We start from the raw sequence: 24,508 nt of genomic DNA on the forward strand, positions 1-24,508 counted from the left end.
CACGGGGCCCAGACAAGCAGCTGCAAAGCACTCGGTTTCAAACCTCAACCAAGAAGAGTAGAATGACCAGGGGCCTCCGCGTTTTTGTCATCTTTACCCCCGACATGGCCCCGGGCTCGGTACACAACAGGCAACCAGAGGCATTTGTTGGGGCAAACTGAAAGTGGGTGTGACGCAAATCCAACCAAGTGACCTTTGCCTGTGACTGTGTTTGGGGCGTGTTTATTTTTTCAAGGCAGGATGTCGGCTATAGAACATTTTGTGAGCCATCCTGAGCCCTGACAGCACCGGTGAAATCCTGACGTCGTTAGTCCGGGCGGACAACGGGTGTTTCATTTCCTGCTCTGGAACTCTTTCAGTCATAAGACCCTCGGTGTCTCCCTGGCCCACGCCTGAGTGGGAACGCGAATGACACTCACGCACGCCCATATGGACGGCAGCTTTCGTGTGCCAAATGGAGAGCATTTGGACCTGGAGTGTTTTCTTCTTCCTCCTCTTCTCTAGCTTCCTGCTCACCAGGGAGGTTGTGGACGGTGCCAATCTGGGGTGATGAACATCACTGATGGGCACGCCTCGAACCTCCATATTAGCATCAGCACCAATAATGTGGAGGTCAAACTGGGCCAAAGGCCAAGGAGCCAGGAGGCACTCAGGCTCCCAGGCTAATGCTTGGACATTAGCACTGGGCACTAGAGATTTCTAGGGAATCATGAGAAGGTATGGGCCAGAAGAGTCATACAAATGGATTATCAGAAAGAATACATTTTCTGTCTCCACGTTTATTGGGAACCTCAAAGAAAATGAACAGAGATTGACTGACCCACCAAAACAATTTCTGATGCAGTCACGACATGCTTGGGAATTCTGGATGGTGAAGGGGTGGACTGGGGCTCAGCAAGGTAGCCCATAGTCAAAGGCATCAGGGTTGTTCTGAAAATAAAGATTCAAGAAGCCCAAGAAAATGTTCTTATCTATGAGAAGAGCACACACTGTGGGGTCCTGCTTCATGGCTGCTGTCCAGAGCCTCAGTGCTGGCGTGTGGTTCAAACAGCTGCAGGACAGGAAAGAGCCGTTAGCTTGTCTGAAAGGGAGGCCATCGGGAACCGTGGCACGCGTTGCTTTTTAGATTCGCAAGACACAAAAGATCGGTTTATTTGGGCCACAAAGTTATCTCAGTTACCTTATTATCAACTGATCATGACCATATATGGAGGAAAATCTTACTTTGGAAACAGCTGTGTGCGTTTTGAATTACAGAAGTTGGTGCTTTTAACAACACCGTCAAAATACCTGTGGACCAATTGCTCCGGAAAAATAAAGTGTGTGGGCTTCACTGTTCACCCACAAAGAGACAACCCCCTGTCATTCTTAGATTTCACTTTAAGGAGTTTGAAAAAAGTAAAGACAAGGAGTTTCCAAAAACACTTCTTAAAAATCAGCAAAACCATCATCAAACCTTGAAATAATGGAGCTGACCGAGCCCTTCCAAAGTTGGATCAGGAAATGGAGATTTAGGATATACACGCGACTTGCTCAAGACAGTACAACTGGTGAGCGGGAAATCCAGGAGGGGAGGGCTCCAGGGCCATGGTTCCGTACTCCGTCCCCAGACAAGACAGGTTTTGGTAATGTTTATGTTGACACATAGTTTCGAATATCTAAATATGTTCTATCTGACCTTCCTTCGGAGACAGCCAAAGTGGGAGGTGCGGGAGAGCACTGCTGGGTGGATTCGAGCCCGCACATTGTGAGGGTACAGAAGCGGTTCTGTCTCAGCACGACCTGCTTCCCCCTTGCCAGAATTGTCCGGCACCCACCCTGTGACTGGCCGGGAGTAGAGCAGGTGCCCACACAAGTTCAACGTCTCTGAGCATCATGGGAAAAAAGCCCGTGTTCTGCCTGGGGACCCTACACGGTCTCCCTGAGTCCACCGGGTAATTTCTTCTACTTTAAACATCCCTACATTTCCATGGTGAATGGCTGGTCACTCTGTTTGTTACCCAGTGCAACCCCACAGTCAAATGTCTTACTCGGCGATTCCATATACATCCAGCCGCTCAAACCAGGGCCAAAAGAGGTAATCGATCATGGATATACAGTCTCCACCAAAGAAGATGGTGTTCTGATAGCCAAGAATCTAAAAGTTTAAACAGAACAAAAGCAAGTTAATTTACTTACTTGCTGACATATTTATAGATGCTAAATACAGATATCAAATTGATTCCCAAAGAGGGAGAACCAAGGCTCTGATTCTCCTTCCAATTTGTTACACAATGTGTCTGCCCTTTTCCTGAGGTTTCCTCCACTTCCTTTAAGGCCAAACTCCCAGCCATGCTCAGTCCCTCCCCCCTTTCAGCACTGGAACAACGGAGTGGCTCATCTGACTACGGAATCTGGAGGAAAACCCAGGCAGAGGGAGCACAGCCCTGATCTCTTAGCCTCGAGAAGGTTCCTCCAAGTGCTAAGCTTTCCAAGGAGGAGCTCAGTCCCTGGAGACAGGGGCCCTGCCCCACACCAGCACTGCCCATGACTGAGAGGGAGGGCACCTCGTTAGCAACCCTGCTTGCTGCAGTTGCGATCCCCATTTTCCAGGATCCACTTTATCCATAATTAAGGGGATACCACGGTCTCTATAGGTCTTCCTCTTTAGACTTATTTCCTGATTCAAAACTAACACAGGAAAGAGCAAATGCTATTGTAGTGGATGCCCTCAAATCTCAACACTGTCTTTATATTTTCTTTTTATCTTAGCTCTTTGAACTTCACACTTTTTGGCCACTCAACACTACCAACTTTCTACATTAAAATAGAATTTCTCATTTCCAAATGGGACAAGTTTACCCAGATAGATGGACCGTAAAGCAAACAGATATACTCTTAACAGACAGCCAAAATACAGTAAAAAAAAAAAAAAAAAAAAAGTAGTTGAAAAATTTAAAAGCAAAAATGCTTAGTAGAGGTTATTGTTGGGCCAGGTCTTTCCAAAGAGAAAAGTACGGTGCCAATTACCTAATTAAATCAAGCAAACAACTCTCTCTGACCCATATAACTCATAGTCAACTACATACTTCCCTATAGCTATAGAGCCGGCTTCCTATGTCCTTTATCTGGATTTCTATATTCCTGTCTCTATTGCTCAGGCTTCACTGCTCATACTCCAGTTTATGGACTCTCTCATGTAGTCTGCAGTTGTAGTTAAGAACGTCAGCTCAGGGGCAGCCAGACCTGGTCCTCCTATTCAAAATGGAATCCGGGCAACTTACCTACCTACCTCCTCCTCCAAGCCTCAGTTTTCTCATCTGTAAAATAGCGCCCACCCCAGAGGTTATGGTGAGGAGTGACGTAATCATGCATGAATAAACATAAGCTCTTACGATGAGAAAGCACAGAGACGTCCGAAGTTACATCTAGAAAGCAGACGCATCTCTGACAGAAAAGATCGATGGATCAGGTCCCCCACCCACCACCCCTCTCAGTGGAGAAAGCAAATCTTGTTGCCCTAAAGTCCAAGTTTTCATTATCCCCCAATATGGCGCGGAGGAGTTCCCGTGACTAGTGTCGGAAGTCTGAAAAAACGTTAGGTAGCATCACTTTGTTCAAGAAAACGAACAGGATGGTACTAAACCAGTGGAATCTGGCCAATGAAAACTCAAAACAGAGGCTATTTTAAGGCATAAGGAAAACAGATCTGAGTTACAGCAGAAAGGAACAAACTGTTCAGTTTTTATGGATTCCAGACAGCATCCAATCTTCTTTATGTTCACAAATGGATAATAATTACCGAAACTTTTACCCTGGCTTCAAAACATATACCTCCAGCTTATTATTGGCCTTCACGGCACAGACGAGAATGAAATCTAAATCGATCAGCCCTGGAACATCTATATAGCTTTTCTGTTTACAGAGCAGCAGTGCTCCTGGGAAAGTCCTTGTCAAAACAGATCATATATGGACATTTATTGGAACCCATGATAGGTCCTTTGGTAAAGTAATATTCTGAAAGTGAATAACTGCTTAGTAATTGGTATTTATTTAGTATATACTTTTAAAGCTTTTTATTTACTCAAAGTAGGAGTATGTCTTTAATATACATGATGTTATAGATACAATTAATTCCTTTTTTTTTAAGATTTTATTTATTTATTCGACAGAGATAGAGATAGCCAGCGAGAGAGGGAACACAAGCAGGGGTAGTGGGAGAGGAAGAAGCAGGCTCCCAGCGGAGGAGCCTGATGTGGGGCTCGATCCCATAACACTGGGATCACACCCTGAGCTGAAGGCAGATGCTTAACTGCTGTGCCACCCAGGCGCCCCATAGATACAATTAATTCTTATATAAATACTCAAAGTAAGTCAAGCCCTATCGAAGTACATGGTACAATAGAAAGTCAGGATGAGCATATGGATAAATAGGTGAGGCATCACTTATCCTCTGCCAGACTCTCCCACCCCCAAAATACATATTCACATTCCCTCGGACTTTCTTCTTCTTCTTTTTTTAAAGATTTTATTTATTTATTTATTTATTTGAGAGAAAGCAAGAGACAGAGCCCGAGCAGAGGGGTAGGGGCAGAAGGAGAGGGAGAAGCAGACTCCCCGCTGAGAGCAGAGCCCAATGCAGGGCTCCATCCCAGGACCCCAGGATCATGACCTGAGCCAAAGGCAGACACTTAACCCACTGAGCCACCAAGGCGCCCCTCTTGAAATCTTTAAGACCCTCAGTGGGAGAGCTCCCTTCCATGTGAACCTGATAACCTTCCAGACATGTGCAGTGGCCTTTCCCTTGACAATCACAGAACATCAGTATGGGCGGGGTCACCGGAACTCCTCTAGTGGGACTCCCCTCCCATTGTACCATTTATTTACACCATGCTCACTACACAAGGGATCAGAGATGCAGTGTAAAGAAAAATGTATAGCATAAAATATTAAAATGGAAAATAATAAAACACTAAGATGAGAGAAAAACAAAAGTTAGAACAGAAGGTCAAAACAAGGAAGGAAAATGACATCAAGATATCAAGCCCGGGGTCCTGCAGAGTTCCTTAAATAAAGCTTTGAATTTGACTTGAGTTTCCTGGCAGCTGAAGGGGAGAGGAAAACATGCTGATGAGCGGGGATGGATTCTTGCCTCTCCGGTGGAAGCACAAAGAGACTCTCGCTTTTCAGGAGAGGAAACAGCCCCACGGAGTTAAAGGAGCTCTCTGGGTCCTGCAGAGCTAAGACAAAAACAGCATTCTCCTTATTTATTCCCAGAGGAGAGCCAGCCCTTGTGTCCCTGAACTTCAAATATGTAAATATAAGGACTCTAATCACAGCAGCTTTGCCAAGCCTCTTGTGAATTGTTTGTTCTTTAAATTTAAGTATCAGCAAGAAGCTGAGAATCAGCAAACTCTGAAAGCCTCTGCCCCTCTACAGCCAAGGCTGGCCCAGCTGTGAGCTTCCCTGTGAGAACTGCCTCCCCAGTCCTATTTTCTCTCTCAAACAGGGGCTCAGGGGCTTCGCCAGAGCACCTACCCCACTGGGAGATGAGACTAAATCACGGTCAAAACAAAACAAAACCTTATCAAAATTCTCTCCTGGGATGCCTGGCTGGCTCAGTCTGTAGAGCGCAGGACTCTCAATCTCAGAGTTAGGAGTTCAAGCCCCCCGTTGTGTGTAGAGATGACTAAAACTAAAATTTTTACAAAATTCCTTTTTCCTCTTCTATTCCATCAGTAAGAACGTCTTCAGGCAACTCTACTAAAATAGTTCTCCTGTGTTCTCAGTTTAAACTCAGTCGCTTTCTTACAGCCAGTTAGCATCTCTAACAGATTTTAGGATAAACAGTAAAATAAGACAGTAGGATTTCCACCCGCTGAGCATGAAAAAGCCCGGATGCAAGAGCCCCTTGTCTCTTCTTCGAGGGCCTCTCGGGCTCCCCCAGGAGGACCCAAAAGAGGTTCGCGAGAGACAGAAGGTGGAAGGAAGAAGCGCGTCGGGCTCCCCCTAGTGGCCATCGGTGGTGAGGCGCCCTGGCCATGGCTCCCCCAGGAGGTTCACCAAAGAGGTAAGAGAAATCTATAAGTTTTTGGGAGAGACGCAAGATCATAAGCAGAAGCAAATCCCAGACTTCCTCACACGAGGCATTCTAAAAAGCTTCCATCTTGGAAGCTTGGGTAGTGAAGCTTGGCATCAGCTTCACCAACTGTGCTCAACCCGGAGAGGTCTCTGCCCTGCGCCACTGTCACGGCCTCCGCCCGGTGGCTTCTAAAGGCGCTGCTGTCCTTGCTGGAGAACAGAGAAAGCGTTTTTTCTTGATGGAAACGGTTCCTAAGAAGCAGCATCCACCCCCGCACCCTTACCCCCTCTCATCGCCACCCCACCCCCCTCACCCCTCACCCCTGGCCCTCTAAGGACACAAAACCACCTGCCAATACAGAAGCAAGGCGGGCCCTTCCCCAGAAGCAGCAGAAAAACACTCAACTCCAGGGCAGAAATCCTGAGTCCATAAAAGTAAGAGAAGGTTCTCAAGATGTCAAATTTCAGGTTCCTGTTACACTGAATGGAGCTGAGGTGGCGCTAAGGAGAACAAACCGATTCCCTGTTAAATGAACCAGCGGTACGGAAACAAACTTGGGAGGACATAAAACCATTTCTCCTCTGGAACGAAGCCTCAGAGGTGGGGTCTGGGACAGAACACGCCCCTCCTGCGGCTCCTCAGTTATGACCTGGAGTCCCTTATGAAGATTCAGAATGCCATCTGTCAACATTTGGGGATTAAAGGACCATCCTGAAAATTCTACGCTGGACTCCTTTTAGCGGACGTCCTCCTTTCGTCAGCATATATGTGTACAGTAGTAGCCAGGGAAGCGAGGAGGCCAACGCTTGACAAGTCGAACACCTTTACAGTGATGGATGGTGGATGGAAATACAAGTGAATGTTTTTAATTTCCCCTAGATGGGAAGATGACTTCTTACCCGTAAAAGCTGTGGAAGAAATCACAACAGGAAAGACCTATTTAGCACAATATTGTTAAATGTTGTATTTCTATTATGTACAAAAAAGATAAGCCAGACTACATGTTAAAAACAAAAGAAAAAAAACCACGTGTTTTTGAAAAACAGGCAAATATCCTTTATGTATAAGGAACTCATTAAGAGGAACTTCTACAACTCAACAAGGAAAATCAGGAAGATCTTAATAGACAGATGGGTAACAGACCATTTTCACAAACAAAACACAGAGAGATTGCGTAGATTTCAGGGAAGCTCATCTACTTCACTACCAATCAAAGAAATACAAATTAAGTCAGCAACGAAAAACTACTGCTTCTCTCCAAAGCAGGCAAATATCTTCTTTAATGAAATCTCCCCACAGTGAAAAGGGGAAGTGCAAAGAGAATTTTTATATACTGCTGGTGGGGGAGCAAACAGCACAAGTCTTTGGGGAAGCAATTTAGCAAACACAGCTCAAGCCTCTCAAAGTTCATACCCTTTGATCTGGTAATTCCATTCCTGGAAGTCTGACCCAAGGACATTCTCAAATAGAGAAAATGTTTTTTTATGCAAAAAAAGCTGCTGTTTCTTGCAACACCATTCAGGACGGTAAACGACTAGAAACTCTAAATATTCCTGATGGGGTGCTGGATAAATAACTCCAGTTTATACACATGGCAAATTATGTAGACTGAAAGTGACCTTTCTTCTATTTTTAAAGATTACACATGTAATACAGAAATACATTCTCATTATTTAAAAAAATTCAAATGCTAGAAAGCAGTTTAAATGACAAAGATCTGCCCTTCCCCATCCCTGCTTTTACCCACTTTTCCTTCCCATCCCAGTACTAATCCCTTTCCCAGTAGCAGCCTCTATTAGGAGTGTGATGTGTATCTCTCTAGGCATTTTCCTGGACATTTATTTACATGGATACGTACACCTGTGTACATCTGTTTTCTTCTACAAAGAAGGGATCATGCCATCTGTACTACTGTGTAATTCACTTAAATATTTCTAGGCAATCTTTTCATGTCAGTACACATGAATCTACCTCATTCATTTTAAACTGCTGTACAGAATTCCACAAGGCGAACATCATTTATCTAACCAACCCCTGTCTAATATACATTAAGGTTTATAATTTTTCACCCTCATAAATAATGCTTCTCTAATAAACGCTCTTATACATATAAACAAGCATTTACAGATATATTATAAAAATATGGGAAGATCTTTACATCCTAATGGTAACCTAGTTCTATATATAGGACAATTTTAATTGCATAAAAATACACATAGCAGAAAAGAACAGGAAACAAAAAGTCCAAAATGATACCTGTAGTTGTTTCTGGGGACTGGGATTATGGATTTTTTTGTCTGAGTTTCTATATTTTTCTGTATTTTCCAGAGTCTCTCTAATGAACAAGTATTTCTTTACAATTGGAGAAGAGTAAAATTAAGCTCTAAATAATAGGAATAATTATTATTCTATTATTTACATGGTGGTAGATGGTATAGCAGAAGGCTATTCACAGAAATACGGCAAGTATTAGTTTACCTAGAAAGCAGCTGTCAGAATTGGACAACGGATGGAGTTACCAAAGTCACAAAAGCACTAAAACCACTCAATTAGCCACTGTCAATAGAGGATAATCACTTCCGTGGTGTGGAAGGATGGCGGTCACGACTAAAAATGACATATTAGTAGACACGCTAGATCAGCGAGCAAACCCAAGAGAACTGACAACATGTGTCCAACATAAAAACTTGTACATAAATGCTCACAGCAGCATTCTCTGTAGTAGCCAAAAAGTGGAAACCATCCAAGTGTCCATCAAATGTTGGATAAACAAAATACGGTATATCCGTACAATGCAATACTATTCAGCCGTAGAAAGGAATAAAAGATGAACCTTGAAAACATTATGTTAAGTAAAAGAAGCTCAGGAAAGGCTAACATTGTATGTTTCCATTTATATGAAATGTCCAGAACAGGTAAATTCGTAAAGACAAAAAGTAAATTCGTGGTTGCCTATGGCTGAGAAGGTTTTGAAGAAATGGGAAGCCAAGGCTAATGACTAAGGGATTTCTTTTTAAGATGATGAAATGTTCTAGAATTAACTAGTGGAGATGGTTGCACAACTGTGTAAATACACTAAAAACCACTGAACTGTGTACTTGAAAAGGGTGAATTTGTGGTATGTGAATTATGTCAATAAAGCTTTTATAAAAAATAGCTAGTAACAATGAGTTTAGTTTGTAGACACGGTAAGTTAGTTGATAACAAGATAAATTTAGCTTATAAATAGTTTGCCATACACAAAAGGCTATAGAAAATTATTTTCAGTGAACAATTAGCCAGATACAAACTTTCTTTCCTTCCTGTCCTAGTGACATCAAAAGAGAAACAACTAAGCAACATATAAATAATTTCATTATTGAAGTTAATAAAAATTAAGAAAGAAAAATAGCAAAACTTAACCAAGACGATATCTAACTGGGCACAAATGTATTCTTTCTGGAGAGGAGAAAGGACAGAATAAAAGTTAAGGTTATGGGAGAAATTTTGAATCAAGAAAATATTTAACCAGAGATGCTCTTGGGGTTGTAAATACAACTTATACAAATTTGACCTCATGCAAACAGCCGCACACACAAGGCACGTAATCAAATTTGGCGACAGGGGAAGCTTTGTGCGGAGATACCACAAGGAGGTTGGGGAATGCCAAGAATTAAAAACATCAAGTGTCCTGTGGCCCCCGAAGCTGAAGGCCTCCAGTTACTAGGCAGGTTGTCACTCACTCAGGGTTTTTCCAGAGATATCTCTGTTCCCGCCCTTCTCATTCCCTTTTACTGAGTTCTGCTGATGACTAGCAGGAGATCAAACAATAGCCAGAACACAGATTTCATTATGCACAGAAACACTGAATTAGAGCAAACTTCTGAAGCATCAGAGAAATCTGGCCAAATCCTGTCTCTCACTGCCCTTGAGCTGACTGCCTCCACAATGAAAACATTTAGAATGAGGGCACTGGCAAAAAGGAGGAGGAGGAGGAGGAGGGGAGGAGGGGTAGGGGGAGGGGGAGGAGGGGAGGAGGAAGGGGAGGGGGAGGGGGAGGAGGAGGGCCAGCAGTAGCATCACTGAAAGGTCTGGCACATTCAAATCCACACAGATAAAATGAAGCTGGGCTCCAGTGCTGTTCTGATACGGTGAAATCAATCACAAGCATTAAAAAAAGAATAAAGCTAAAAAGATGAGTACCGCTGCGACGGATTCAGTAAAGACTAGAAAGTTGGTTTGAAAACAGAAAGTGTGGTTACGGAATGACATCCCTGTCGTTTTCAAACTCACGAAAATCCCCAGAACAGGAAAGCAAGCAGGGAGGCTGCTGGTTTGATCATGAAAACAGCAGTCATGCATCTCAAAGAATTGTGAACCTATTACAGAAAATGTGGTTATAGAACAAGCACGATTAACATTTAATTTTGATGAAACTATTTTTTAAGAAAAAATTTTAGGGGCGCCTGGGTGGCACAGCGGTTAAGCGTCTGCCTTCGGCTCAGGGCATGATCCTGGAGTTATGGGATCGAGCCCCACATCAGGCTCCTCCGCTATGAACCTGCTTCTTCCTCTCCCACTCCCCCTGCTTGTGTTCCCTCTGTCGCTGGCTGTCTCTAATAAATAAATAAAATCTTAAAAAAAAAAAAAAAAAAAGAAAGAAAAGTTTTAAAGTCAGGGCATTTACGTCAAAAGAAACTGTCAGAGTTTAAGGCTGTAAATTTGCTTGTGAATAACATGGCAGAAGATGATGTGTCGGTGTCCTAACTAGCTTATCCCTCAGAAGGACCATGTATATTTAATATACTTTCAGCTCACACAAAATCCTGATTATGCAAAACCATGTAAAAGAGTCACACAAGTCAGGGAACATTCTCTATCAAAATTATTCTGACAAGTTTCTATTTCACTAGACTCTCCTAGAGTCAATATACTGGTATTTAGAGGATTGGATCAAATAATTCAAGCTAACTGGGCATGTTTCAGATTCTGATATTGCCTGCATTGTAGTTATAATTCTTGCTAACAATGGGACAAAGCCACATTCGAATCAAACAATGTTGAATGCTCATTTACTCAAAGGTCCTTAAATACCATCAGTGAGAGCTGCCTAAACCTGGGCTAGTTAACAGGTTATTTCTAGGATTCAGCTACTGAAGATAAAGCAGAAATGTGTTATTCAGTGATGTGCCAGAGCTGACCAATCACCGATCACATCTCTTCTCAACCCCGAGCTTAGAGACACAACATGGGTAGGTCAAAATCAGCCTTGGGAGGGAGTATGTACACCACTGAAATCAGAAAATGCTATAAATCAGAGCTTCTTTTTCTTCTTTCTGAGGGTCTGTCTTATATGATTATTCGTTCCATAAATACTGCAATGGTACAAATCTAAGATAGGTAGCTGGAAGTGTAAATAAATTTAATCTGCTTCCACTTGACAAAGGTCAAATGGAAGAATACTGATAATCAACTTTCCCTTAAGGGGGTGAAAACAGCATTCTGATAGCTGCCAACAGAGTTACAACCCACCCATCACGGGAAAGTATCAGTTTCTAGAACAAAGATAAAGGAAGTCATAGAACCACCTTCCAGATTATTCTAGAGGTAAGGGGTAAGGAGCTGTATTACTGCCAGGTTAGGGAAGGATCTGCCGTCAGAGATTGCTCCTTGCCTACCCTACCCAAAGCCACTTTCCCCTCTTTCTTACAGGGCCCTGATTTCATCCAAGGTGTCCCCAGCAAAAAGACTACATTTCCCAGCCGCACCCCCCCCCCCCCGCCCCCGCACATAGTTATGCTACAACTAAGTTCTGGCCAATGTGATTTAAGTAGTCATTGAGTAGGAATTCTGAGAAAGCCTTTTTTTCTTTTGCCTTTTATTTTATTTTATTTTATTTTATTTTATTTTATTTTATTTTATTTTATTTATTTGAGAGAGAGAGAGCATTCATGCCCACGAGCAAGGGGATGGGCAGAGGGAAAAGCAGACTCCCCACTGAGCAGGGAGCCCAACATGGGGCTCCATCCCAGCACCCCAAGATCATGACCCCAGCCAAAGGCAGCCACTCAACTGACTAAGCCACCCAGGCGCCCCCTGGGAAAGACTTTAAATAAAGGGGCATGGCCTTTTGCCATTTTTTCCCCTCCGTTCTCCTTTCTGCAACCTGGAGCTTGGATGTGATGGCTGCAGTTCCAGCAACTATCTTGTCATTTTGAGGATGAAAGGCTTGTACTAGATGACAGAACAGATGGAGAGAAAGATCCTCAAACCCTAGTAAACATTAAAAAGCTATCAAAATAGCCCTATACTGCACTACTTCTGGCTTTTTTGTGTAAGAGAATAAAGCCTTATAAAATAAATTTACGGTAGGTAGGTTCCTTTTACTAGCAGCCAGACAAAATCCCTAACAAATATAAACCTTAGCTTCATTGGCAGAAGGTACAGAAGCTATGCAGAGCTCCTTAAGGAATGTAGTGATTCAGGGAAAGAAGAAACTCATCACATGCCTTTCCCCCTTCCTTGCCAGATTTTCTTTTCTCTTCTTTTTCCTGGAAATGACATGATTTTATATATTGAGAAAAAACCCCAAAGAATATACAATAAATATTAGAGCAGGATACAAAATCAATATGTGAAAGCCAGGTGCATGTCCATACCCTATCAACAGAAAATCTGAAAAAAAATTAAGAAATCAATTCCATATAAAATAACATCAAAAAAATATCTAGGAATAGATTTAATGCAAGATGTTTACATTGAAACTACAGTTTTAAAATTAATTAGAGAAGATAAAAATAAATGGAATCAAAACAGTATGGTAGTGGCACAAAATCAGGCACATAGATCAGTGGAACAGAATAGAGAGCCCAGACGTAAATATATTTATACCAGGAATTTGTATGAGGAATATAAACTGGTATAGCCACAACGGAAAACATTATGGAGATTTGTCAAAAAATTAAAAATAGAACTACCATATGAACCTGAAACTCCACTTCTTGATATATTATCTGAAAGAAATGAAATAATTATCTCGAAGAGATTTCTGCACACTCATGTTTATTTTTATTGCATCATTATTCACAATAGCCAAGATATGGAAACAACCTAAATGTCCTGTGATGGGTGAATGGATAAAGAAAATTTGGTATGTATGGGTTTTTTTTCGCTATTTTTCTCATTTAAATTCAATTAATTCACATATAGCATATTATTAGTTTCAGAGGTAGAGTTCAACGATTCATCAGTCTTATAAAACACCCAATGCTCATTACATCACACACCCTCTAATGTCTATCATCGTTACCCTATCCCTTCATTCCCTTCCCCTCCAGCAACCCTCAGTTGGTTTCCTGTGATTAAGGGTCTTTTATGGTTTGTCTCCCTCTCTGATTTCATCTTGTTTTATTTTTCCCTCCTTTCCCCTATGCTCCTCTGTTTTGTTTCTTAAATTCCATGTATGAGTGAAATCAAATGATAACTCTTTCTCTGATTGGGTTATTTCACTTAACATAATACCCTCTAGTTCCATGCACATCATTGCAAATGGCAAGATTTCATTTTTTTGATGGCTTAATAATATTCTGTTGTGTATATATATATATACCACATCTTCTTTATCCCTTCATCTGTCAACGGACAGCTGGGCTCTTTCCCTAGTTTGGCTATTGTTTCCTTGCCAAATTTTCAAGAATAATTCTATAGCAGGTGAGCAGAGGGCAAGCACCCACAAGTTAAAATTAGATGACTAGTAGCTGAACTGATCAAAGACCAGCAGAAAGAATAAGTGTGTGAGAGCAGGGGTTGTCACAGTGACCAGGCTAGCGACCGTGCATTGCTTCTTCCCCTGTATCTGACCAGGAGAGGGGCTCTTTTTGTACCTCTTCAAGGTTGCAGAATTCCTGACGCAGGGCCAGCTTCAGATCAGCGCATTCTCTCCCGCATCTCAATGCTACCAGACACTCCTTGGTCAAATGCGGGACCTAATCAGAGAACACAGGTTCTTAGTGGAGAAGTCTGAGGAAACTCTGTGCTCCTGCTCTGCCTAAAAATGTAGCCAGAGGGGCGCCTGGGTGGTGCAGTCGTTAGGCGTCTGCCTTCAGCTCAGAGCGTGATCCCGGCGTTCTGGGATCAAGTCCCACATCGGGCTCCTCCGCTGGGAGCCTGCTTCTTCCTCTCCCACTCCCCCTGCTTGTGTTCCCTCTCTCTCTGGCTGTCTCTATCTCTGTCAAATAAATAAATAAAAAATCTTAAAAAAAAAATGCAGCCGGAGCTTTATCACTCCAACTTAACAGGCCAACACCCACATCCAGGCTCCCCCACCTCCTCGAAGGGTCATCCCTATGGTTCCAGAAATCCACTGTCACAGCACCATGGTAAAACAGGGTGCTTTAAAAGGGGTTCTCCAGCGCTCCTTCTTTGCTCCGCTACTCCATGCTGTACAATCTTAGGCGGGGCACTTAACCTCTCTAAGCCTCAGTGTTGTCATCTGGAAAATGGATACAATAACAGTACCCACACTAAAGGGCACCTGTGAGCATTAAATGAGTAACCTTTATAAAGCAGGTAGGATAGTGCTTGGTACAGCATAAATGCTCAAGCTATGTCAGCCACTGATGTCCCGGAGGCCTTTTAGCTCTTTTCAAAGAGCTCTATCATAAAATTTCCCCATCCTTTTTTCTTATATTATCAAGAGGCCCCCCCTTTTCTCTCTTCTTCACATTTCCTGGACAGTTGGCACTGTTGCTGCGCATAAAGGGCAGTCCCCTTTCACGTATTCCCTTCCTCACACCCCAACATTTTTTTACCTGAAACTTTAGACATATTCCCTTTAACACACCACCAGTTCTCAGCTCTTTCAACATTCCTACCTTGAGTCACACGGTCATAACTGTGCCATAACCATACCTCTTGACACTGCTAGTTGAAATAGAAAAGAGCCTATCAGTTAAGCCTTTAATTTTTAAGATTAGAGGTGACAGCCCTACTATTATTCCATACTAGTTACCCTCCTAAGATGCAGGGAGTATTAAAACAATGTGACCAATGATTTCGCTTTAAAAAATGAACTGCAGTTTGGGAAAGACGCACAAAGTAAAATGGACTGTAAGTGACTTTTTTAAAAAACCGGATATACCTTATAGAATAACTCCAATAACATCTTTTGGCGAGCCCGCTCATAAGGGTCATATGGATACAGCTTTCTTCCAGGATAAGCATCATCCAGGTACTCACAAGCGATGACAGATTCGTAGATCAACTGACATTTGCTGTTCTCCAGGACAGGGATTTGGCCAAAAGGGTGCTTTGTATAGTACCACTCAGGCTTGTTTCTCAGGTTAATGTTGATAACTTCATGTCTTAAAAAGCAAAGGGAAAACAAGACAGAACAAGAATGAGAGGCTTACGCAGGCAGACACTCATCCCGAAGACAGAGGCAACCAGTTTATAAAATTTAAGTTTGCAATAAGTTTTCCAAAGTTTAGGTTTTTCCAGAGAAAAATACATAACAACATCATTGTCTCCATTCACATAGTTAAGATGTGCTAAATGTTTTCTCTGCCTTGTCTCACACGCTCCTTGTGATTCCTGGCTCCAGGAGTTTGAGCCTCCTGCCCATGATCACTGCGAGGAAACAGCAGAGCCACACTGAGAGCCAGGCAGTCTGACTCAGAGCGCACACACTCAACCACAGCATTCCAGAATTTTGTATGTTTTAAAGCTTGCAAATGCAAATCTGATATTAACAGGTCACAACAGAATATGGTAAATGTTAGCAGTTATGAGCTTGAATTCTGGCATCAGAGTACCTGGGGTCTGGGCAGTCTAGCTTGTGATGTTGGCCAAATTCCTTAACTGCTCTGTGCTCAGTGTCCTTAATTGTAAAATGGGGGTAATAATTGTACCCATCTCTTAGCATTGTTGTGAGGACTGAGTGAGTGGGTATGTCTAAAGTGCTCAGGACCGTGCCTAGGTATATAAGCATCAATAACCTTCTTATTCTTCTCATTATTAATTATTATTAGAGGCTCAAGCCTATAAAGTTACCAGAAGCGCTCACTTATGTTTAAAAAATTAAAGGAAACAAATGAGTATGTTCTTTGCTCAGTCAAGGAGATGGTCTTAAATCCTAAAGCAGTGGTTTTCAACAGGGAGTGATCTTGCCCCATTCTGCAGGGACACAAGTCAATGTCTGGAGACATTTTTTGGTTGTCAAAGCTAATGGAGGGCAGGGATGCTGCTAAATGTCCAACAACACACAGGATAGCACCCCACCCCACCCCACCCCAACACACACACACACACACACACACACACACACACACACACACAAAGGAAGAACTACCTGGCCCAAAATGTCAATAGTGCCAAGGCTGAGAAACCCTGCCCTAAAGAAATACTTACATTCTTTCCTAAGCTATCAGTTTGTCACTAGGGTAAAACATTGGGCTATTGTTATTTTAAATAGGTAACCTTAGGGCCAAGGAGACTTGAGCAATAAGGAAGAATCTGGAAATACATTCCATATACACTCAACAAAGCAGAATTACATAATTTTGTTTAAAATTTCTCTGTATTAGCATCTCTCTGACATGAATCTGAAACGCTGAAGTCATCCCTTAAAGGACGGGCTCTCCAAGAGTCAAAACCTCACTTCAGCTTTGAGGCCAGCTGCACCCCCGCCCCCTCCGGCCCTATTCCAGACAAGTGGCTCTGCCTTCCATGTCCAGACCTCCTCAGCAGGTGCTGGTTTTACAAAATTCCTTCTGGAAGAAAATGTACCTATTTCTCAAGTATGTCAGAACCTTCAAGACGCCTCTTGACCGAAGTTCTTTCTATGTCATTGTTTGGAACGATTTGTTCATTCATTCAAAAAATATGTTTCAAAAAAATATGTTTCAGCACCTACCTTGCACCAGGCTCTCTTCTAGCTCATGAAGGAGAGACAAAGCCCTACCCTCAAGAACTCACACTGGGCCTCGGCGGCGGGGGCAGCGGTGGAAGTGGGGCTGGGTAGCGCGGAGGAACGAGGGATAAGCACAACCGTCGGAGGCGGGAAGCGCCGCGCAGAGCGAGCGCACTGACGGCGCCTGGGGCGCGGCCCGCTGGCGGGAGCCTCCGAGGGGGCCCGGGGAGCCGCCGCCGCGCCCCGCCTTCAGCAGCGTGGCGGGAGGGAGCCTTCGCCCCGGAGGCGCCGTTAGCTTTGCCCCGAGCGGTCCTGAAAGTTTCACGCACAGACACGGCTCCGAAGAAAGCTCGGCGGTTCAGGACCGCCCGCTACAGAACCCGCCCTTGGCTGGCCATTTACTGACTTTGCCTCCGAAGAAGGGACACAAGGAGCCCCTCTGAAGTGTGAGCAGGACGCCCCAGATTTTGAACACCCCGCACGCCTGTGCGGCTCTGGCCTCCGGCTTCTCACCTGATGCCTTTGGCCCGGAGGACAAGGCGCGTCCTGTGCGCGTAGGGGCAGAACCTCATGCTGTAGATACGGATCAGGCCCTCTGGGACCGGCCCCGGGGGGAGGCTTCCTGCGGGGGGAGGGGAGGAGGCAGGGGCCCGTAAGCCCACGGGGAGAGGGGCTCACTCGCCTCCCCGGGACCGCAAGAGAACTGCGCGCGCCCCGCCTCCCACGTCCAGGACACATTTGTATGTGGCTTTTGTGCAGAGGATCCCTTCAAATCCCTCCCCGCCGCGCTGGCCTGGGGGCCAAGGCCGTGCAGCCCCTCTCCAGAGCCAACGTTCCCAGCCACGCGGCGCCCCCAGTCCGGGGACACCTGTCGAGGGCGCTCACCTTTCCCCAAGGCCCTAGTCGCATCCTCCATGATCTCCGAGCGTCTGCGCAGCGTGGAACGTTCGCCGCGGCCGCAGGCTCCGAGGACAGCCGCGCTCCAGCGCGCTCCTCCTGCCCCAAATTCAATTTTTGAGCGACTGAGCTCGGGGGTGGGGGTGGGGGTGGCCTGTAGGGTGGCGAGGGGGGTAGAGGGGGAGTGATCTGGGAGCTAGGATAACTTAACCAAGAGAGCACATCCCCCGATTTGGAAGCCTAAGAGTCGGAAGTGGGCAAGAAACCCCTGAAAAGTACCCCTTGCCTTGAACACGTGGGTAGCGCATTCACTGGGGTCTCTCCACATCAAAAAATCCCTGCAGAATGGGCATTTGAACTCCAGCGTGTCTTTAAAGGGAGTTTAATAAAACTTGACCGGGGTAATGATATGTTTTCTTTCCAATCCTAAGCCCTCCCTCCTGCATCTCTAAGACAATTGGACACAACCTCCCTATAATGAGTAAGATTTGTTTGTTTTATATAAAGCCAAATTTCCTCAGGATGTAGCAGATAAGTAAGAAAAACTTGTTAGTGTTGAGATCTTGCATAACCCTGGGAGTGAGAGCCTCCTTAAATTTTGTGCCCTAGACCCGACCACACTTGCTTCCTCTTAGTTAGGGCCTATTTGTGAGCTTTTGCCCCAGTTATGGAAAACAGGTGATGAATAGAGACATTCTTTACCTAGAGTCAGAAACAAATTTGTGAACTTTTACCAACCCCAGCATACATTTCAGAGAAAACTCTTTCTGATGCTATGGAAAACACAGCCAACAACCCAGCAATGTGAGGCCACTAGGATAGCTCCTCCATCTACCTTACATAAAAGAGGTATCTGGTCTTTGCTCAGACCCTGATAGGCTGAGATCCTGAAATTCAGCAGGTGGTAAAATAATTCCTTTAATTTTACACTACTTAGTTGAAATGGGAGTTGCTTGTCGATGGATTATATAAGATTGACAGGAAGAGAAGGAAAGGAAGTTATGGTATGTTCCACTCACACTAAATGATTTCCATTAACTACCTTATTTGATTCCCATGACTACTCAGTTAGGCAGCTAGAATTATTCCTAGTTTACAAAATAGAAAACAGCCTCAGAAAAATGAAATTACTTGCCAAATGTGACCACCTAGTGAGGTCAAAGAACTTTAAAAGTCTAAAGCCTGACTTATTGTCTTGACCTCTAAAGGTGGTAACAGTGTGAAGAGGAAAGAATGTAAGTCCTGAAAAAGATATAGCACATAATAGCTGCTCAAATGTTAGTTGAATCTAAATAGCTTTATTAAAATGACAGAACCTAATTATGTAACTTATGAATGGGTAATTCCAATCTATCCAGAAATTCTTGGTTAATAGGCTAACATTTTTTTCTATTGAATAAGAATCTTTTAAAATCTTCAGAATAGTGACTCAGTTACATTTTTTTGCTAAGTCAGAGTGACTTCATGTGATTTTGAGTAGTTGTCACTTTATAAGAATTGGAGAATGGCAAAAATGTTTGAATAAATGTTCTCTGAAAATAAAATGCGTATGTATCAGCAAGACATCTGGTATTGGAAAAGATGAATTGACTTGCTATGCTAACAATTTTGTACTTTGGGAGACATAACGTAATAGGACGACTACTGTTTTGGAGCTAATTCTGATCAAGAAGAACAAACTGGTGGTAAAATGAAAGCAGAAAACATAACCATGTCATGGGGGAGCTTCTGGAAGACAAGCAGATGACTCCCAGGCACACAAATGTATCCCACAAAAAGGAAGCGGATTTCAAAGAGTTGAGAGAAAATATATCCAGATTCTAAAGGGAGGGTCATAAGAGGAATGTGAAATCGTTAAAACAAAAATAAATGATTACTTACATGTATTTGGTGCTTTATGTGTACTCACTCATTTAATCCTTAAAATAGTCCTATTAGAATTCTATAATTTCTTTTTGAAAGATAACTGAGCTGATGTTGGCACGGTCAAGTCACCTGTCAAACACCTCCCAACTAACAAGAGATAGAGCGAGGATTATGAAGCCTAGAAGTTCAACTCCTGGGCACACTTTTCTGTAAAAGTCAAGATAGTAAATACTTGAGGCTTTTCCAGCCATATTGTCTCAACTACTCACCTCTACATTTTAGAGTGAAAACAGCCATAGATAATATATAAATGAGTGGGGGTGGCTGTGTTCCAATAAAACATTATTTAGGGATGCTGAATTTAAATTTTATATATATTTTTAAAAGACTTTTTTTAGAGTAGTTTTAGGTTCACCACAAAACTGAGAATATATGGAGATTTCCCATATACTCACTACCCCTACATAAACACAGCCTTTTCCACCATCAACAACCCCATCAGAGAGGTACATTTTTACACTCGACAACCCTGCCCCGATACATTATTGCCCAAAGTCCATAGTTTTCATGAGGGCTCACTCTTGGTGAATTTCATATAATTTTCATGTGGCACAAATTAGGATTCTTTTTTTGATTTTTTAGAAACCATTTAAAAATGTAAAAACCATTTTTCACTCTTGGGCTGTACAAAAACCGGCAGTGTACTGGATTTGGCCTGCTGGCCTTCATCTGCCCCTCCCTGCTCTATATTGACAAGGATTGAATTAGCAATGGACAAACTGAGAGTTCCAATTGTAAAGTAGAAGCTTAAAGAATCACCTTTATACTATGCTAGAAGAGAATGTATTTCCGACTTTCTTCTCATTGCCACCTTTCAAGGGAAATGAACTCTAAGATTTGGAAGATATTATTTATTAAAAGTATATGTGTGTATGGGAAGTCATGCTCTAAAATGGGAGTGTATTTGGTGTAGTTAGAAAAGAACAGACAGAACAATGGAAACATTTCTTCTGAAGGGAAGCAGTATAGTATCAAGATTCTCGCTTGGCCTTATTATTTAAACCCTGGCTTTGGAACTTAGGCAAGCTGTCTAACCTCTTGGACCTTCATCTTCCTCATCTGTAAAAAGAGAACACAAATAGTACGTACTTGATAGGTTTTGAATATTGAATGAAATCGTGCACATCCTCAGTATAGTAAGAGCTCAGTGTACTTGAAAATTAATGACTAATATTAGTGAATAAGAACACATTTAATAGCGTAGTGCACTCCAATTTTGTATCTATAAAGATGAAATGCACTGCAATTCTGCTTTGCCAAGCACATTAGAATTGAAATTCAACTCAGAATACTTATTTCACCAGTTACCAATTTAATGCCAGCTGAATGGGTTGAATGCTGCGGCCTACATTTCAGTAATGTGGTTTTTAATCTTACCACTGAATGCTATGGTTTCCCTGGAAAGATTTTAATTACGACCTTTAGACTTACCTCTACTTCCTTTTTAAGAACCAATATCTACCTTTTTGAAATCCTGTAAGCAAACTTTCTTTCTTATGTTATTATATCATGTTTATACCTCTATTATACTGATTCACTCAAGCAAAAAAAACAAAAAACAAAAAACCCAAAACAGTAATAGCACCACATGAAACCTACTCCAAACCATTTCTAGCTACCTGAAATATAATCAGATCTGTTTTGAAAATGTGGGAAACTTCAGTGATGGGTGATAATGACTCAAGCCTTCTAGGAAAAGAATGCCACTGCAGAAATAATTTCTTTACTCTAATTACACAAGTCTCTGCTTCGAGAAAAGGAAAGAAAGTGGAGTTTGCCTTTTGCAGTTTTTAAAATCTTCTTTTCCCCACACCAATCTCTGACAGTAGCAGAAACCGGAGGACATTCCTCTTAATATTTCAGAAGCCTAATTTACATGAAAACTTATGTTACTGGGTGTTCAAAATTGTTCACCAAGTTCAAAGAGTGAGATAAATAAGAGAAAAGGCTCTATTGTCAAATAGGCCTAAACTCAGGACTGTCTCCAGAAGTTAGGATCACAGGGAATCCTGTGTTCTAATGTCTTTGGGACTTTTGTGTTTTATTTTTATCGAGATATAATTGACATACAGCTCTGTATGAGTTTAAGACACAGAGCATAGTGACTTGATTTACCTAAATTGCATAATGATTACCACAATAAGTTTAATTAACATCCATCTCCTCATACGGGTATAAAAAAATTTTTTCTCCCTATGAAATCTTTTAACATCTACTTTCTTAGCAACTTTCAAATACACCACAAAGCAGTGTTAAATATAGTCATCTCATTGTACATTACATCCCCAGGACTTACTTATAACTGAAAGTGTGTACCTTTTGACCACCTTTACCCAATCCAACCCCCCCCCCCCCATCTGCAATATATCAAATAAGATCACTAAAGTTATCAGAAGTGGGACTTCATCTTCCCATTAGGGAAAAATGAGCCAAAGGAGGCTTTGTTTTTAAGTACTGGATTCTGCTTTCCTATCTTATTTCTCTTTACAGCTTGGAGGATCGAAGAAAAAAACTTTAAACATTTTAATATTGATAACATTTGAATGAGCAAAGACAGATTTTCAAGATCCTGAAATTAGCCAAAGTCAAACGTTTGTAAAATACTATCCTCTCCTGGCTCAACCTCTAAATGTTAGGGAATGAAGACAGACCAGACCCTGGCAGAAGTGTAAGTAAGCTCTTATCTCTGAATGACTGTTAAAAGAGTTCAGGCTGGATTTGAATCACCTTTTCAGCATTTACTAGCTTGGTGACCTTGGGAAATACACCATTTTCTATGTCCAGGTGTCCCCATCCATAATTTAGAGCTAATAGTAACAATACATTCTGTGGTTTGGGGAGGATTGATTCGGATACTGGTTGAGAGGCATTTCGTATCTAGTGAGCATGTTTTTTATTAGCATTTGAATGTAGCAGGAAAGTCCCGTAAGTACTCACAAAGGGAGGACTTTCCCGAGGACCAAATTCCCCTGACTGCCAGTGCCCTGTAATGTAGCTAACCTAGTGGCGCCCAATGCAGGATGAGAGAATTCCTGATCCGAGGTCGTCTTTACCTGTCTCCAGCCAAATCAGAAAAATAAGAACAATTTAGTGAGGTTCTTTTTTTTCTTGAAGCTAAAGGGATTCGCTTTAAAGACCTTGTGCTTTTCTGGATGTTAAAATCTTTGATGAAACTTTGATGAAGATAAATTGTTGGATTTTTCTTTTAAAAGTGTTAGGCAAACCCGAAATTCCTGAAAAATCCCCAAATCCAGAATTGACCTCAAACCCCTTCTCCCTTCCAATGCCTCGCAGACCGGACAGACCCACCCAGCGGAGGTGATAAAGACAGACACCCAGCGGAGGTGATAAAGACAGACACCCCGAAGTAGCTCCGCGCGCCCAGCGGACGGAACCGGATGCGGAGCGGAGGCGGCGGCAGGGGGCGGTGCCAGCAGAGGGAGGCGGGGCCCAGGCGGAACCCGCCCCTCAGAACGCTATCCTACCCGCCAACCGGCCGCGGCGCCTGGAGATCCAGCCAATCCTTAAAGCCTTTGGAAGCTCTCCGGTCGAACGGTACGAAGCTGAGCCAATGGGCGGCCGCGTTACAGGCTGCTGGACACCGAAGTGGCAAGTCCTACCCGTGTCTGTGGCTGGCAAAAGTGGGAGCCAGGTCGTGGCTGGCCGTGGTACCTCTGCGCCCGGGTCTACATCCGACTGAAAAATCCGCCCGCAGCCGACCCGGGCCTGGAGGGTGGGGCAGGCGGACAGCGGCAGAGATGGGTCCGCCCGGAGCCTGGGCGTTGGTAGCGGCCGAGGGCAGCTCGCCTTTTGTGAAGTCAACCGGTTCTCACTGCCTCTCAGGGTGCGGTGCCCAGATCGCCTGCATCACCATGGGGCGGGGGGAGCATTTCAAATGTGGACCTCGCAGCTCACCCTGGAGCCACTATGTCGGAAATCAAGCGGTGAGCCTTAGGTGATTGTTATGCGCTCTTACGTTTGAGTACAGGAAACGGTAATAGGGCGGGTCGACAGCTCCCTGATTTTGATAGTAGGAGCAGTGTGCTGGCTGTGTTCTCCAGATCTTTCTGCCAGCATCTTAAGGATTCACAACCTCGGGGTCTTGGTGAAATCATCTGTAGAATGAAATGATGCTCTCCGACCTACCTTCTTTTCATGGAGGTGAGGTGCTGATAAAAATTAAATAGAAGCCCAGTGGGCTATGGAAGCATATGGAAGATGGCATGAATATTCCTGACTTACTCATCCAGACTTACACTGAATTGATGGATGTAGTCTTCACACTATTTAATTATATCTATGGGATGCCTGCTGTGTACCCAGCACGGGAGTTGGTAGGAAAAATTTGAAGGGGATACAGATTGGAGACTGGGAGACCAAATAGGAGGACAGCTAGTCACCTGACTTTGAGGTATATGAGTCTGGTCTTCAGTAGTGACAATGGGAATAAGAAAGTGAGGTTGATAGAAAGAATGAGGAATTGAAAACTTGAGAGGGCAGCTCTTGAAACAGGGTATCCAAGTGGAAATGTCCTATGGGCAGTAAGAAATCTAGGTTGAAGTCCAGTTCTCACCAGAGATGATGACTTAGAGGTTTTCATAGATTATGAATAAAGCACAGAATATGATAAAACCCTTACAATCAGGTGAGCATCCTGAGACAGGAAATGTGCTTTACATTTCTGCAGGATGGCCTTAAGGAGACCCCACAGTTAAGCCATGATGTCGAATCAGAGA

At 43.2% G+C, this 24,508-nt stretch overlaps 1 protein-coding gene across 2 annotated transcripts; it reads right to left on the reverse strand.

Moving 5' to 3' along the window:
• Positions 1-752: 752 nt before the first annotated feature.
• Positions 753-24,424, reverse strand: GSTO2 (glutathione S-transferase omega 2). 2 transcript variants are annotated; one of them, XM_057308390.1, is made up of 7 exons: positions 23,258-24,424; positions 17,835-17,945; positions 17,463-17,571; positions 15,180-15,402; positions 13,924-14,025; positions 2,031-2,137; positions 753-1,051 (listed from the first exon to the last, which is right to left on the reverse strand). In XM_057308390.1, the coding sequence occupies exons 2-7, from the start codon at positions 17,863-17,865 to the stop codon at positions 892-894; spliced, it is 732 nt and encodes a 243-aa protein (XP_057164373.1). In that variant the 5' UTR covers positions 17,866-17,945; positions 23,258-24,424; the 3' UTR covers positions 753-891. The 2 variants fall into 2 exon arrangements, with proteins under 2 accessions (XP_057164373.1, XP_026349852.1); XM_026494067.4 differs by lacking the exon at positions 23,258-24,424 and having other exon boundaries at positions 17,835-17,994.
• Between the last annotated feature and the right edge of the window lie 84 nt (positions 24,425-24,508).

The sequence above is a fragment of the Ursus arctos genome, unplaced genomic scaffold (genome assembly GCF_023065955.2).
Source record: "Ursus arctos isolate Adak ecotype North America unplaced genomic scaffold, UrsArc2.0 scaffold_7, whole genome shotgun sequence".
In the NCBI taxonomy this organism is placed as follows: Eukaryota; Metazoa; Chordata; class Mammalia; order Carnivora; family Ursidae; genus Ursus; species Ursus arctos.

Bases quoted from the DNA above. Each gene is read 5' to 3' on its own strand.
- GSTO2 (XM_057308390.1), bottom strand. From the start codon at position 17,865: ATGGAGGATGCGACTAGGGCCTTGGGGAAAG. The intron at 15,403-17,462 runs GTGAGAAGCCGG...TTGCTTTTTAAG, and splicing joins CTCCGGGCCAAAGGCATCAG to ACATGAAGTTATCAACATTA. The intron at 1,052-2,030 runs GTAAGACATTTG...CCTGTCCTGCAG, and splicing joins GATGTATATGGAATCGCCGA to CTGTTTGAACCACACGCCAG.